Below are 17069 nucleotides of genomic sequence, written 5' to 3'. Positions count from 1 at the left end.
TGAGAATTGAATATCTCGTTAATAGGAGCTCAACGATATAAAGACAGTCGAAAACGGACGTCGGATGAAAAAGTTATGAATTTTTAACGGATTTTAACTGTATAGGTCTGTTAAAATATAACTTTAAAAATAAAGTCAAAATTAGCCTATAGAGTCTAAACGAAAGTTGTAGATCCCGTCGATACCTACGCGTGGATATAAAGAACGTCAAAACGGAGCTCGTATCCAAAAGTTACGGATTTTAGAAGATAATTAGTTTTTGGAGTAACTAGCGAGCGACACGTGGCGTGATCTGAACCACTGCTTCCTCACCACGGCTTGGCACCAGATGATGGCACGTGGCATGGGAACGCCCTGCGTTCGTACCGAACTCAGCCTATAAATAGACTCGCAAATCACCCTAAAAACTCACACATTTCCTATTCTTTCTCTATCAACACTCCCAATCTATTCCTCCTAATTCCTAGTAACTCCCAAGTGCTAGAGGCGAGTCCCGGAGCGCCAGAAGTCTCCGAGAAGAAAAGCTTTCGGCTTGGAAGTTCTGCCCACGCAGAGTCCGGTTCCTAGCCAAACCTCCTAGTAAGTGAGTTATGCTTACCATACTTTAAGTATAGCTTATGTTTAAGTACAATATCGTTATTATGAACTTATAAACAATATATATATATATATATATATAATAAAATATAATATACAAAGTGTTATTATAATATCTTTTAACTACTCGCGGTACGGGGAATCTGGTTTGAAGGGCCGCATAGGGTTGCTGGATTTCAGAAGTGCTATAATGTCAAAATGGTCATGCCCTCCGGTGTTTCATGTCTGGCCCCTGTTTGTACATAGTGATTGAAACGTATTGTTATAAAAAAACATCGCTCGTAAATAGTCGCTATAAACATTAGACTAAAATCTAGCGGTAATGATACTAGGTTTCGTCGAAGGAAAATAGAATTGTTAGAAGTGAAGCGTTATCCGAGTTTGGAATCATCACTTTAACAAGTAAGTGCATAGTTACTTTTATCTTACACATAGATATGAAGTATTTAATATAAATTATGTGCTATGTATGCATATTATCTGTGTTTTTGATATCTATGCTGGATGAACAAAATATACATGTTTTATTTGATTTAAAATGTATATGTATTTTATACCTATAAAAATAAAGTAAATTACACGAATAGTCCCTATGGTTTGGGGTAATTTGCGTGTTTGGTCCATAAGGGTTGAAGATAGTCAGGTGTGTTGTTGAATGAGAACTCGTAACAACTCGGCGAGTCGAGTCAATCAGAAGTGGACTTTGACCAGGGTTTGACCTTGACTTTGACTTGGATCTGGGTTGACTCTTGTAAGGGTTATGAGAATGTAATAGTAATCAAGAAAGGTCGTTGTGTAGGGATTGAGGGGTAGAGACGAGTCGATTTCCGTGCCGAGGACTGTGCAGATACTATACGACATCGAGGTGAGTTACCTTCCAGTAGAAGTGGTTCTAAGGCACCAAGGCCGACCCACTAGTAGTTGATTATAGTTGAGATAATTGTCTTTGTGGTAAGTGTCTGGTTTGCTACTACTTGGTATGTTTATGTGTTAGCATGATATGTTATATGTGATAGTGGTAGGAGGGGAATAGTCCCCAAGTTCGGTTGTTAGGACCGAATGGTAGGTCGGGCACCCCAGATATGCCTCGCAATATGATTATGTTATGATATGTGTAGTAGTACTAGTAAGGGTGAAATAGTCCCCGGAATTCAGTTGTTAGGACCGACGGGTAGGTCAGCACCCCAGAATTGCTCGACACGGGTAGGTCAGCACCCCAGAATAGCTTGAAACGGGTAGGTCAGCACCCCAGAATGGCTTGACACGGGTAGGTCGGCACTCCAGAATGGTCGGACCGGGTAGGTCGTGCACCCCAGAATTGCCCGACAGTATGTATGCTATGTGATTGTATGGTATGTGGTATGATGGGGGAACTCACTAAGCTTTGTGCTTACAGTTTTAGTTTTGTTTCAGGTACCTCTTCAACAAAGGGGAAGGAGTCGGCGCGGTAGCTGTACATCACACACACATCAGTTTTCCGCATTTTGTGATTCATGGGATTGTACTCTGATTTTATTACTACTTGATGATATGATTTCTGAGACACGAATACTATGGTGTTATGGATTGTTATATTCTCGACTACGTTTTGATAAATGATTTTATAAGTTATGTAATTAAAATTGAAATTTTTGGCTTGAAAATTTGGGATGTTACATTGTGGGTTGAAAACCCTATGTACTCACCAGGTTTCCCAACCTGACCCAGTTAATTTATTTTTATCACAAGTATCGATGCGAAGATACATTACACTGAGAGATTAAAGGAGATGTAAATCATTAGTGTAAATGAATGTAAGGTCTGTTTATGCTTATGTTTATGTATTGATGATAACATCCCAATGTTTTAAAATAAATAAAATACATTTTTTCGGAAATGCTTTAATAATATATTTATCATATTTTTTGGGACAAATTCCAGAATAATATTCTTCAAAAAGGATACTCTGATTTTAAAATAAACATAAATAAAATTTTTAAAATGATCGTGAATTTGGGGATGTCACATCATCTCTAACCCTTAAAAACTGCAACAAAATTTGACAATAGCCACCATATTCTCCACATATTACCCACCCTATGAAGAATCTATCGAAACATAATTAAAATCAAAATCAATCGGGACACCCATGGTGGTGATTTTTCCAGATTTTTTAAGGTCATACCTGTTGGGGTTGCTTTCTTCATAGAGCTTCAACAAAAGAATATACCTAACTGACCATAGCTTTATTTGATTTGCCTAATTTCATGACAGAAAATTGAGTTTCGAGATTTCATCTGTACTAAGCCCTAATTTATACTCGATATGATGTAATGAACCATCAAAGTTCTTTAACAGGAGAGGGAAATCCATGGTGGTGATTTTACTAGATTTAGTAAACTTATATCTGCTTAAAGGCTGAACTAATACAAGTGTGTGTTTCCAGAAGAATCCATCAAAACAAAATCAAACCTAACCAACCTGAAACTCAAAATCAAAATCGATTTAGGAAGGATGGAGAAGGGGGGCAAGGGAATGGAGATAAGCTACTCAGTGAAACAATTGGGAAGGGCAGATGTCGGAGAATAAACCTTCCCCCGTTTTCTTCGATCTCCTCTTTCCCTCTCATCGGAAACATAAATTTTTGATGGTGTGTTCATGGTCTTGCTAGAAGGGTGTTCATCAGATGGAGTGTGGAGGTGGGAAAATATGATCTAGACACCAGAACCTTCCTCCATTCCATCGACCTGAACGCCAGAAACTACATCCATGTCTATCGGAAATCGTTAATCTAAATGTCGTCGGAATATTAGAGGATGAGGGTTTGATGTTTCATCGGAATACTAGAATGTGCGGGTGAGGTTTAATGAGAGAACAGATAAATAAGGGGAATGACCATTCTTTTTCTATATATAATTTATAATTAATAATACTAAATAAATCAAAAGTAATTGGAAAATAAATAAATAAAGGACATTATGGTCATTTTAGATTTAGTATGGACTAAATTCGCAACAAAATCACGTATTAGGGTTGGAGTGTGCAACTTTTAAACAAATGAGGGACGGTCCGAGTTAATTTTTGAAAATAAGAACTAAAAACGCTTTCTAACATATGCATGATGGACGATTGGTGTAATTTACCCTATGTAATAAGTTAAACAGGTTAGACTATGGGGTATGGAGATGAAGGGGTTGTGGGAGGAGGACGTGGCATGCAAGTATGCAATGAAGATGAGGAACACAACCCCGTTATGCTCATTTAGACTCCATTGCCGGAGAAACCAATTGTATGGTCAATCCATTTCAAGTGAATCCATGGGTTAAATACTTGAATTAAATATGAATATGTTTCAATTGAATACATTGGTCAAAGGGTCAAAGTGAATCAGTAATATCTTTTTCGAATCCATATGTGCATCCATTTTAGTTGAATCTGTAGATCAAGATGAATTTAAATGTGAGTTTATGATTCTATGTTACATATTGGGTCAAGATTCCATTAATTAAAACTATGGTCAAGATGAATTCAATGATCGATACATATTATGTATTGGGTCAATTTTTATTTTTTTAATGTTGCTTTTGTTACGACGAGAACAAAATGTAATGAAATAACGTGATGCTGAAATGACTGATAAAATATGTAGGGAGTGTGGTATCACATCCCATAGCCTTAAAGATCATGTTAATAATTTCTCCAACCCTTCCCAAAGTTTTATGCAAAATGTTATATGTTATAATGAGATTATAACTTTTTGAATCTTATTTAGAGACTAAATTTTTATTAAAGATTAAAGATTTTCTTTAAGTTAGCTCAATCCGATCTTATTATCTATTTTGACCTATACAAAAAGTTACAATGTTTTGGTCAATTTGATTTATGGACTAATTACTTAAAAAGAATTATATTTTTGTGTTTTTTCGTTTTAACAATTATATTTTATTTTTACCATTAAATCCGTAATATTTAAAAAAAAATTATTATTGTTACCCCCTTTAGCGGGTTTAATAGGTCGCTATCATAGTGTAACTTTCTTTTGTTAATTAAAACCACCCTTTAACATTTTTTTTTCTAATTTGGCCATAATAATAACTTTTTTTTTTATATATATTTTTGTTTTGTTATCATGTGGTGTTTTTTGTTTTTTTCTTTTGGTAAAAAGAGCAAGAGGATCAATGTGAAACGGAAACTAAACAAACAACTTGATGTTAAAGATGAAAAAGACAACGAATAATTGGAATCAGTTGAAAGACATGGCATCGCAACAAGTTTAAATTGTACCCTAAAATGTTCGGTTTTTTCGAAAATGATGAATCAGTGTTTGATATTAGGCAAAAAAACCGATACCCGAATAAACAGACTGACTCATTTCTAATTCGGGTAGACCGGTTTGGTTAATTGACTTCGGGTATGAAAAATTAGGTAATTGGTTAACCCGTATTTTTTTCCGTTCAAATATCGGGTATGCAAATTTAAATTATGGTATATGCCCGAATACCCGATTTATCGACAAGCAAACAAATACAAGCCTACTATATATATTGGTATGTTAGTAAATTTTACAAAGATGAACATGGGCAATTAAAGCAAACAAATAACCACAAAATTCATAGATGAGAATAACATTATGTTGAAATTTTGTGGTGGAAATGTACCGAACGCATATTTGTAACAAAAAAAAAGTTTGGCAGGTTAGCAAGGAAAAATGTAAAAAATGCATAATTTATATCATAAAAAATAAAGATATAAGAACTACATGTCTATATCTATATAGTTAATTATGATGGTTATTAACTTATTATCATAAGCGCAAACCAAAAACCCATTAGTATCATTTTCTGCAAATATGTTGATAGTAGTTAATAAACCACATATTCTACTTAGTAAAATATTAAGCTCCTTCAACTTATGTGCGGAAATCAACAAAAACAACCACCAAAACCGGTTCCGACCCTAAAAGTCCCCCAAAGTCGAGATATCAAAGCTGAAAGTTTTATATTCAATGAGTTACAGTCCCTCAAAGTCGTGATATCAATATGAAAATTTTCAAAGTTCAACCCACTAAGTAGTAAGTAATTACCAAAAAATTCCAGTTTTTTTGAGTTTTTGAGTTCTAAACCCATTTTATCTGGTTCCAACCTACCCACTTTGATGTTTCCGGGTTTTCCGGTTCTAGACCCACTTTACCCGGTACCGTACCCGGAACCGAATCGGAATCGGTTCCTATATACCGGTCCAGTTTCCGGTTCTACAAAAATCTCGTTAACCGGTTCCAGGTTTTACGGGTCCGGGTCCATCCGGTCCGGGTTTGGACTCACTTTCATCCCTAGTCAACGGAAAGTGAGGGTGGGCGTTGAGGGAAGGGGAGAAAAAAGGGGTTGGATTAAAAAAGATATGTTATATTAATAAAGACATATTACACTGGAAACATAAATGGGCATAATTGTCATTTCCCTTTGGAAGTCCACACATTATTGGAAATATCAGCATCCAATTTTTAAATGTGAGTTGGCACACGTATAGAAACAAACACTACTCTCCTCTCCTCTCCATGTCCAGAAGAATAATGTGAGTTGGCACGCGTGACGCGTCAATGCATGTTTGTTCATCCATTTGCCACTATGACATCCTTCTGCAACAAGGATGCTTCCTATATATTGCAAATTGTCAACCTAACCACACCTATATAAACGATCACTACTACTTCCCACAAACATCACATCTCTCTCTCTCTCTCTCTCTCTCATAAAAACAATAATGGGACCTTCCAACAATATTCTTTTCGCAGTCGCTCTTATAATTTCAATTCTAATAACAGCAGCATCAGCAGGAAGTTTTTACGATGATATGGACATCACTTTTGGGGGTGAACGTGCTAAAATTCTGAATGGAGGTCAGGATCTTTCACTTTCACTCGACCAATACTCTGGATCGGGTTTCCAGTCCAAACACGAGTACCTGTTTGGAAGGTTCGACATGCAACTCAAACTAGTCCCAGGCAATTCTGCTGGCACTGTCACCACATTCTACGTGAGTATAACATGCATTAATTATTGGTTGCATGCAATCTTGAATTTGATTATATATATATCTGAATTATATGTTCATCACTCACTTTTATTAATGTTATATATCGAATCTGATCATAATATATTTATTATTTAATCACATCAGTTGTCATCACAAGGTGCGGGTCACGATGAGATAGACTTCGAGTTCTTAGGCAACTCCACTGGAAACCCTTACACAATCCACACCAATGTGTATTCACAAGGGAAAGGAAACAAAGAACAGCAGTTCCACCTATGGTTTGACCCTACTGCAGCCTTCCACACCTACACCATCGTATGGAACAGTCTAAGAATTATGTAAGTCACGCATCCAACATAAACATTTGGTTCATGTTTTTCTACTGTTCCTAATTAAGCTCTTAATTTGTCTCTGCGCAGTTTCTTGATAGATAACATACCAGTAAGGGTGTTCAATAACAATGATGCTGCTGGAGTCCCATTTCCCAAGAGCCAACCCATGAGGGTGTATGCCAGCCTGTGGAACGCGGATGACTGGGCAACCCAAGGTGGGCGTGTGAAGACTGACTGGACTAATGCGCCTTTCACCGCGTCATACAGGAAATTTAATGCCAATGCCAAAAAAGTTGGTCTCAATTCAATGTCAAAAAGCTCAGAAAATGATCAGAGTCAAGCATGGAGTACCCAAGGACTTGATGCAGCAGGCCGAAACAGGATTCGATGGGTGCAAACAAAACACATGATCTACAACTACTGTAATGACCGCAAACGGTTTCCCAATGGCCTTTCCGAGGAATGCAAGCGCTCTAGATTCCTCTAGGCCTACTTAATATTTTGCAATTTTATTTTGATTGATTTCTGATCTTGATGATTCGTTATTCTTTGATTTATTGTAGTCATTCAAATTGAGATTATAAATAAATACACAAGTATAAGATTCCATTTGCACTTTAAGAACACATTCTATATACGGCCAGCTACAATATAATTGACAATACATTTTTCGTTCATTTCTAGTTAGTTCATTGGCTCAAAAAATCTTTAAATTAGTTATACACCCATTCAAAATTCTAAAACCTTTTTTTTCCTAGCTATGGCACTACGTACAAAAATTATTATATGTGGAGTAAACTACAAAAATGGATCTTATGGTGTGTCATTTTCTTTAGATTGTGTCTATTTTGCCAAAAAAAAAAGCCTTATATAGCAAGGTATGTTAAATTATAAAGGGCCCTACACCGTCACTGCACCACCCCACCATCAAGTTGTATTGAATTTAAAATGCTTTGTAGACTACTAGACAACTAATCTTGTAAACTCAACAATTAATCTAAGATAACTAAAATACATTAAACTTCATATAATTTAATGGACCAACACATCATTATTCTATCTTTTATATAACTCTATCATTCTTTTTTATACAATGCATTGAACTCTACAAAAGTTTAATAAAGTTTAATGGAATATTTATTTTAAACTTATAAAAGTTTCATTATACTCATTGAAGAGTTCAATGACTATTGAACTAGCCATTCCATCTCATTAAACTCTTCCATTAAACTATGCATTCGGGAACGTATTTATTGTTATACCATGTCCACACCAATGAGAAGCCTAGTCGTTGACCAGAAGTCGCCAAATCAAATTCATTCCCCTAGTAGTTGTATCAGTAGACGACATATATGATATCATTATCGAATGTGTGAAGAAGGGTGTGTGCACTCAGTTACCGAAACTAGTGAGGATTGAGAATATTAAGTTTCTATGGCAATACTCTGCTTATAAAAAATTAGTTATACGGTTGAAATAGAAAGATAGTGTGGAAAATGACAACCCAGATTCAAGTGTTTGTGCTAAAGATAAAGAGTTTCATGGAAGTTTGGATGTTTGTATGGTCTTGGCGGATTGTCCGAGAAATAATAGAGTGTATGAAAAAGATAAGATCAAAGATAAAAGAGCAACAGTTGGTGTGGATTGGTTGACTTCATCGATGATACATCAATGTTGTCGAATAAATAAGCATAAAGAGAGGGGGGGGGGGTGTCGTCCTTTATTTAAAGGGTGCTAATATATATACTTCCTTCACTCACATAAATTGTCAAATCATAAGAATACACAAGCATTATTCCACTCACAAAGGGGGAGGGGGTACATTAACCAATTTGGAGGGATACATATAGAATTTCCTTATTTAAAGGGATGCGGATGGGATTTAGGGTTGTCCGTTGATTTTGAAGGCCTTGTGCAAAGAGTAAAAACCCATGAAATTTCTAATTAGCGACAATTTAGCAAGGATCGACAAATTACGATAGCTTAGCGACATATTTACGACAAATAACGACAAATTAGCGACAAATTAGTGATAGATTGGCAACGGATTAAAATTTTGGGCCCTTCACGACACATGCATTACATACCGAACAGGCAGAGACCTCCTAGGGTTGGCTCCAGGATTTGTGTGGGGCTATATGTTATATTTATAAGGGAGGACGGAGTCGACAATCGGGTTGGGAATGAGTTGAGGCGGTACCGACGATACCGTTGGGTTGTGAATCCTTGATCGGCGGTTCTAGCGGGCTGGAGCCTTTAATCGCTTGCATCGGGTTGGTGAAGTTGTCTCTTTCTCTTCTCTTCTTACGTTGAATCGAAGGGTGAGGAAAACCCTAACTCGCTTGGAGGAAGAGAAGGTTGTTGCTATTGATTTAGGAACTTAAAACGTATTAATCAGAAGTGTTTTGTAATGCCCTAAAACTTTCTAGGATTATGCACTTGGGCTGAATATTAGGCTCAATAAAATAAAATAAATAATTTATCAAACTTCTATTGGGCTCAAGATATAAGATTAGAATTAGATAATTATATTGCAAACTTCTTTTGTCGCGGTCTAAATATATTTTTAATTAGTTGTCCTTATTTCATTATTTTATAGCATTTGAGTTTCAATCTACTAAATCTTTGACAAATGATTCCTTTGTCTCTAGTAATTTTTTATGTTTAATTGATTGTCCTTGTACCAAAATAATTTTGTATGTTTTTAAATTAGTTTGGTAGGTTTTTAATATTGTGTAAATTAGTTTTTTGTGATTTTTATTAGTTTATGTTTATTTTAAAATTAAAAATTGAGTGAGTTGAGTGGGTTGGGAAAGATACGGTTTTTGTGTGTTGTAAGTTGGAAAAGATTGAAAAAAGATGAGAGATAAACTTATGTGGAGTTGATGTGCAATGAGTTGAGTGGGTTGGGAGGGATGGATTCCTCCACGCTAAGACTACTCGGAGTGGGCAACGCCCACTCCCGTTATTGTGCCTCATAACACGTGATAACGCCAATGAACACCGCCCCACCCTCCCGTTATTACATGTTAAAGGCTTTCGCGTTACTTCCCGTTACCACCATCACATTTGGTAACGGCGTTTTTTTGTTTTTTAGCCTAGTAACTCGTGTGGGCGTTGCCCACACCCACCTCTCTAAGGCTGAAGGAAGTGGTAACACTCTTAGCATGTTGCAACATAGGATTTTTTTAGTTTTTTCAATGACATATAGGCTTAGCATGTCTAGCACAAAAAATGTAGGGAGTAGAAGTGTGACAATTTAATAGGTTTAATTTTGGAGAAAAAAATTTAAAATATATAAAAAAATACAAATCAATCAATCACAACACACATTCATACTTTCTCTCTCCTCTCTCCTCTCGTTACACCCATAACCTCTTTCTTAACACCCTCCTTAGCATAAGGTAGGGAGTGATGTAGCGTCTTTAGCACTTCCCTTAACACCTCCACTCCGTGTAGCCTAATAGGAAACTACAAACATGGTCTCTGATTTGGTGCTTTTTCAGTCAGATTGGTTTCAATGTGAGTTTCTTTTTTGGCATAACTTTATTGTGGTTTTCGTCATTACTCATTATAAAACTTATATGACTTCTTTTTCGTATTTTTGTCACATTAAATTTAATAGTTTTATGAGTTTGGTACTATATAAAAGGGCCAACCACCGCCCACCCTATAACACCAACATTTCAGGACATAAATTTTGGAGTTTATTAAATAAAATTCATAATTTCATATTTTAAATTTAATTAAATAAGTTCTATTAATTGAAAATGTTTATTGAAGTTTTAGAATTGAAGCTTAAGAGTTTATATTTAGGAATTGACATTATCAGAAATATAGTTGTGGTTTGCAACTTAGACTTAACATTATTAGCTTGTGTTAGACGTGTAAGAACAAGCAAGTATTGGGATCAAATTAGTAATTATGAAACATAAAAGGTTAAGAAAATATGTGTAAAGGTACAATTTTCAAAAAAAAAAAAAAAAAAAAAGGAAGTTGAGGAGTTGTTGTCAAGTTGTGAAAGTCTTAGAAGTTTAAACTGTAGATTTGAGTACTTCTCTTCACTTGGACAATTTTGAGAGAAGAAAGGATAGGAAGCTTCATTTCAAAGACTATAAATCAGTTTTGAAGAACAATTGGTGAGACTTTCCAATTCTAGTATCATTTTCATTTGGTGAAACATCTAGGTAATCTCCTTGTTCATTTGAAACTTTTTGTACCGAGCTTTGAATCTCAACAATGGTGGATTATCAAAGTATAGACTAATTCTAGTTTTGCATGTCCAATCTATCGAATCAAATTTATACAAATAGTCACCTGGTGAAATTATGAAGTTTTAGATTGAGTTTGAAGCTCCATCAATGGTGGATTTACTCTTTTGATCCATTTTAGTTCAAAATTAATGAACAATGATATAATCTAGTGCTTCACATTTAGCTCATTGAAGAAATCCATTTAAGATGATCATTAAGAGGTTTTTGAGTTTGAAATGTAGTTGGTAATTATTATAAGCACCGCAATTTGACGTTAGAAGTTTTAAACCTTAAATGAAATTCCATTATAAATAATTAAATTTTAAAAATTAATTGGTTTAAGATTTAAAATAAAAAATTTTAATTTTAATTAATTATTAGGCGAAAGTTGAAGTTAAAAGCTTACGAAACAACACTTGACAAAAAAACAATCTCTGCAATATTTCTCTAAATTAAGTAAGGTGCCTTTCTTCTACATTTTATAAAAAAAATAAGAAAAAGAAAACTAACAAGGTTTCCCTCATTCTCAGTAGTCTCAGTCCTCAAGAGTTTTACATATATATATATATATATATATATATATATATATATATATATATATATATATATATATATATATATATATATATATATTAACCTTGTGAATTACCTGTTTTACCCTCTCCTCAATCAACATTCAATACATGATCCAAGCCACGGGTTTTCCACTTGGTATGGCAAATCGGCAACAAATTGCCACCTGTCCTTTTCTTCTTCATACAAAACAAGACTTTTAGTCGCATTTGATGTTTCGGTAGATCCTTCTAACAAACAAGTTAGACCCCAGATGCCCAACCGCTCCTACAAAAAAAAAAAAAAAATTGTACCAAACTTGCAATTTTAAGTAAAGCACAGGGACCAAAATTGTAATTTAGTGTATGCTAAAAAAGTTACCACAGAGAATTCCTAAGCCGAGGCAAAACATGGCTGTATATCCAAAGTAGAAGCTGGTTTGGAAGAAGCCTGACATTTTGGTCTTGACATAATAATAATATATTGAATATAAATACACGTAAATAGCTGTAGAAGCTGCTGAGAAAAACGAAGTCCATTGCCAGTAGTAATTCTCAGCATTCAGCAAGAAATACGTCCCCACAATTGTAACACAAACCGTAACAATAATAAGAATTATAAAAACCAGCAGCATAAACCCGTACACATAGTACACCTGTCCAATTTTCAAATTTAATTAAAAAAAAAAAAAATCACAATTCATATGTTATGTTAAAAATAGTATTATATACCTTGTAATTCCAGAAGGATGTGAAGACGAAATACATCTCAATGAAAATAGATCCAAAAGGAAGAAGTCCTCCCATGATTGAGACAACAGAAGGCGTGAGGTACCATTTCTTTTCGGGAATTGGGCGAGGGATTGTTTTGACGCGACACGGGTTATTGGGGGCCCCACTCCAGTTCCTTCCAACAACCGTTCCAAGAAGGGCAAGAGGGAAAGAGATAAATGCCCAAATGACGAAAACGACCACCATTGTTCCAAATGGAATTGCAGCTAAGGACCCGTAAAATATTGCAATCGTGTTTAAAACGAAACCAATCCCGAAGCATAGAAATGGAAATAGCGAAGCTGTCAAAATCATCGACTTTATCCAATTCTTCCCTGTTCATTTAAATAAAACAAATTAGCACATTATAACAAATAAGGTAAAGGTAAAGGTACATACCACCATTGCGTGAATACATGCCACCACTCACGTAGCCGGAAACAAAAGAGGTGAGAGCATAACAAACTATAAATGTAGTCACAATTGCTCCTCTCCTAATAAAAATAAACAAAAATATTACAACTTAACAAATTGATATATTCAAAATGTGATAATAGGATCAACATACAACATACCCGACATACAACATGCCAATAATTGCAAGCAAGATGACAAGAAGGATCAATAGTGCGAATTGGGCACCTGTCCCCACAACAGCTGACAGCAACACCAAACTGCGAGGTGGGCGAAAAACATCCCCATGAACAAGTTTCCAACCAGATTCTTCACTTACATCTCTTTCCTGAATTATTATTATTATTATTATTATTATTATTATTATGAAAATGTGATTAAATAGATCATTAATTAATTCACTAGAATTTAGTTTAAAAATACCAGAGTTTCAAGATCATCATCTTCGCGTGCATATTTGGCATAGTCGTTTCTAAGGGTACGCATCAGTATCATTGAAACCAATCCAGTAAGGAAAATAACCATCATAAATGAATTGAATATGGAGAACCAATGAATCTGTGTATTATAACAAAATTAATAAACAAATACAGACCAAAATTCATATACAATCTCAACAATTTTAATTTATTATGTTTTCAGATGAGATTATTTTTTTTATTTCTTAATAATGTTAAATTGAATAAAACTGTTTATAAATAACAAAATTAATAAAGTAACTGGATTGGATCTCTTGATATATGTTAACTAACCATTGGATGGTTTATTTGTCTTTTTAGTTTATTATGAATGGTTTAGTTTGTTTTGGGATGAAGCTATAACTATATTTCTTAATAATCTTAAATAAAATAAACAAAATATCTTTTTAATATAAAGGTTGGATTAGTTTAGAGTGAAAATAAAGTACAAAAGTTGGAGTTGATGGTTGTATATGTGGATGAGAGAGAAAATAGTATTAATAGTTTGTTTTGGAATGAACTAATTTTTTTATTTTTATATTTCTTAATAATGTAAAATGAAATAACATTTGTTTATAAATAGTAATTCTTTTAATACAAGGTTGGAATGCAAATGAAGCATAAAAAAGTTTGAATTGGATTGGGATTAAAGGTTAAGTATGAGAGAGGGAATATTTTTTAATAAAAAATTGGATGGTTTAGTTTGCTTTGCTTTTTTACAACCTTCTAATGAACATCTAATTAAATCTCAAGTACTTATAACATAAGCTAAGTTTAAAATCAAATAAACTTTAGTATGAATATATATATATATATATATATATATATATATATATATGAAATTTACCTGATGCTCAAAAAAATGGTAATCTAGGTAAACATCAAAACGGCGACCAAATGTGATGTTAGTTTCACTCCATTTGACTGAATATGTCATGTCTAATTTTCTACCAACTTCTAAGGCTTTTGGATTTTCTTGAGTCAGATTAACATGAATGATCTGCAAAAGAAAGAAATCCAAGTATAAAAAACAAAATGGTGATAATGAGATCCATGATACAAGATATTAAAATACAGACCTGATCTTTGTTGTATCTTATTGTAATGTTTTTATGTGTGAAAAGCATATACTTGTTGTCATTATTCCTATCAGAATGTAGCTCCCCAACAAAACCTATAAGATAGTAAAAAATGGCATTATTATAAATATAAAAGATGGGGGAAAAAAAAGTTTAAGAGAGTTGGATGAATACATACCCCACAGTGGTAGATCATCTGAGTTCATGTTCAAACAAGAAAAAATGAGGTCAGGAGAAATACATTGAAAAGTAAAAACTTATAACAAGAAAATTGTTGTTATTGCAACAAAGCTTTATCATTTGGAAGAAAAATCAGAAATAACTTTAGGTCATGAAAATCAGATTTCTAAGATTTTGACCAAGATTAAGGTTTTTATTGTACTAAATGAATCTTTCCATTTATATGGTTCGAAAAGAAATGATTAGAAAAAGATGTGAGTCATGTGACCATGGGTCACATTCACTCACAAAACATATTACATATTACATAATACATAGTACATACCCATGAAAAATTCAAACCAATAATTATGCTCAATGGCATGTGTAAACTGCAAGACCTTTGGTTCATCAAGTTCAAGCTCACAAATAGTAGTCTTTTCCACATTCTCTGTCAAAATATAAAGAATATATTTGTTATGTAAGCATAAACTCTTAGCTACAAATGCTAATCATACTAGAATTATATAAGGAGACCTGCATACTTTGAAACTTGACATCAATTTGACTATCAATCAGTTCATTTCCACCCAATACTTCACCCAAACCACCCCATTTGTGCCCAGCATGACCAGGTGGACGACAAAAAGGAAGGCTGTAATAATTATAAGTCTCTTGTGGATTATTATAAGGCCCAACTTTATTCACCCAAAGGTCAACAGTGTCATCTGGTTGATACTGCAAAATAAAAGAACACAAATGTTAAAGCTTGTCTCTTTTAACTTAAACTCCCAGATAACACCTCACATGCAAACTGCAAACTGACTTAACATATATCATATATCAATGATTCAATGGAAGAATTGCTTATGTAACTAAGCCAAGTAACTGAGACAGATGTGATCAAATGCATGGATGACATATATTGTGATGTAAAATATATTCATTAATTCACAAAATCTCCATTGAGATGACAAGTACTCTCTTCCTGCATTTCATTTTCCATCAATTCCCAACAAGATAGATTAAAACATTCAGCTGCAAGATTCAATAAAATCTATCCACCTACAGCTTCCCACTGCATCGCATTTACCCCCTAATTAACTGTCTACATATGAATCGTATAGCAAATCTCATGCCAAAATCCTTGGTATTACCATGAACAAAGATCGGATTTCACATTATCACCCAGCTAAGACTTCCCAGCCAACAACATTACTGGATCCAAAATATCGTTAGGCTTGTAGCTAGATAAGCATGTGTATAGTGTATGTGTGTGCACTGTAACGCAATGTCAGATACTTACACAAGAAACACGGATGTTACTACAGACGTAAACCCTAACACAAATAGAAAACTCAATTCTAGAGCTAGATTTCCTCACAAACTAAACAAATGCCCGTACCTAGATCTAACGAGAATTAGCAAATACTGACATTCGAGACCAAAGATCTAAAGACTAAATGTCCACAGCCGAAATAAAGGATAATCAGGTAGAACCGTTACATAACCTTGTGATCATAGTCGGAAGCGAACACCGGCGATGAAATGAGGAGGAACGAAGCGATGAACACTGTGACGAAAGTGAGGCCGGAGGAGGAATGGACGGTGGACCACATCGGGATCGCCGGCGAATGGATTTGGATCTAACGGCAATTGCTCAGAAAGAGGGGAATATTATGGGCAATTGACGTTCTTTCAATGTCCGATCCGTGTAAAGGTTCCACTCTGTTTTGCTTAATATTTGATCTTTTTGCGACTTTGCGAACAAGATACGTACTGCTCTGTGTATTTTAATCCTCTAAAATCACACATAATCAGCGAGATTACAAAAAGTAATATATTATTCTAATTTTGGAGTTTGTAATAGAACTAGTTGCCCTCTGCCGAGTGTAACCATTATCTTTTATAAATTGAATTTTAATGATTATTTTGATAAAAATTATGTATTACTGTATTTGTTGATAAATAAATTTACACGATCAGTATCACCACCGACTAACTTTAATTTATATCGGCGAATGAAAACGTATTATGTGACCAAACTCATATATAGAAAAATATACATAAAAATAAGCAACAAAACATATCGAATTTATACCGACACATATATGGAAAAAAAACAAGTCGGTTATTTTTAAAAAAAAAAGTTAATGAACGAAAATTATATATTTATGCGGAAATGTTGATTACCTCAAATTTATACCAACACGTAAATAAAAATAAGCACATGATAAATTAGTTTTTTTAAATTGGCGAACGAAAGTTATTAAGAAAAACTAAAAAATCAGATTATATATATTATGGGGATAAACATGAAACTTTAGAAAGTCGAGGGGGTGAAAATGACATTTTACAAAGTTCAAAGCTGAGGGGTCGAAGTGACATTTTACAAAGTTGATGGATAGTAATTGTCAATGGATGGGGTAAACACTAAAGTTTA

The 17069-nt window shown here is 34.2% G+C and overlaps 2 protein-coding genes across 2 annotated transcripts; one reads left to right on the top strand and one right to left on the bottom strand.

The window, feature by feature from the left end:
* Nucleotides 1-6291: 6291 nt before the first annotated feature.
* On the top strand, nt 6292-7550 carry LOC145124034 (xyloglucan endotransglucosylase protein 1-like). Its single transcript, XM_079059250.1, has 3 exons — nt 6292-6609; nt 6754-6947; nt 7029-7550. Exons 1-3 carry the CDS (start codon nt 6337-6339, stop codon nt 7426-7428), a joined length of 867 nt encoding a protein of 288 aa, XP_078915376.1. The 5' UTR covers nt 6292-6336; the 3' UTR covers nt 7429-7550.
* Nucleotides 7551-11610: 4060 nt separating this feature from the next.
* LOC145124843 (transmembrane 9 superfamily member 1-like) lies at nt 11611-16423 on the bottom strand. Its single transcript, XM_079060306.1, has 12 exons — nt 16138-16423; nt 15172-15364; nt 14973-15077; nt 14646-14663; nt 14468-14562; nt 14236-14388; nt 13354-13488; nt 13092-13258; nt 12916-13010; nt 12478-12851; nt 12128-12401; nt 11611-12034 (listed from the first exon to the last, which is right to left on the bottom strand). The coding sequence occupies exons 1-12, from the start codon at nt 16243-16245 to the stop codon at nt 11967-11969; spliced, it is 1785 nt and encodes a 594-aa protein (XP_078916432.1). The 5' UTR covers nt 16246-16423; the 3' UTR covers nt 11611-11966.
* Between the last annotated feature and the right edge of the window lie 646 nt (nt 16424-17069).

This window comes from Lactuca virosa, chromosome 7 (assembly GCF_052849685.1).
Source record: "Lactuca virosa cultivar CGN04683 chromosome 7, Lactuca_virosa_CGN04683_v6, whole genome shotgun sequence".
Lineage (NCBI taxonomy): Eukaryota > Viridiplantae > Streptophyta > Magnoliopsida > Asterales > Asteraceae > Lactuca > Lactuca virosa.
The sequence above is the reverse complement of the archived record's forward strand: the minus strand, read 5'-3'. Positions and strand labels throughout refer to the sequence as shown.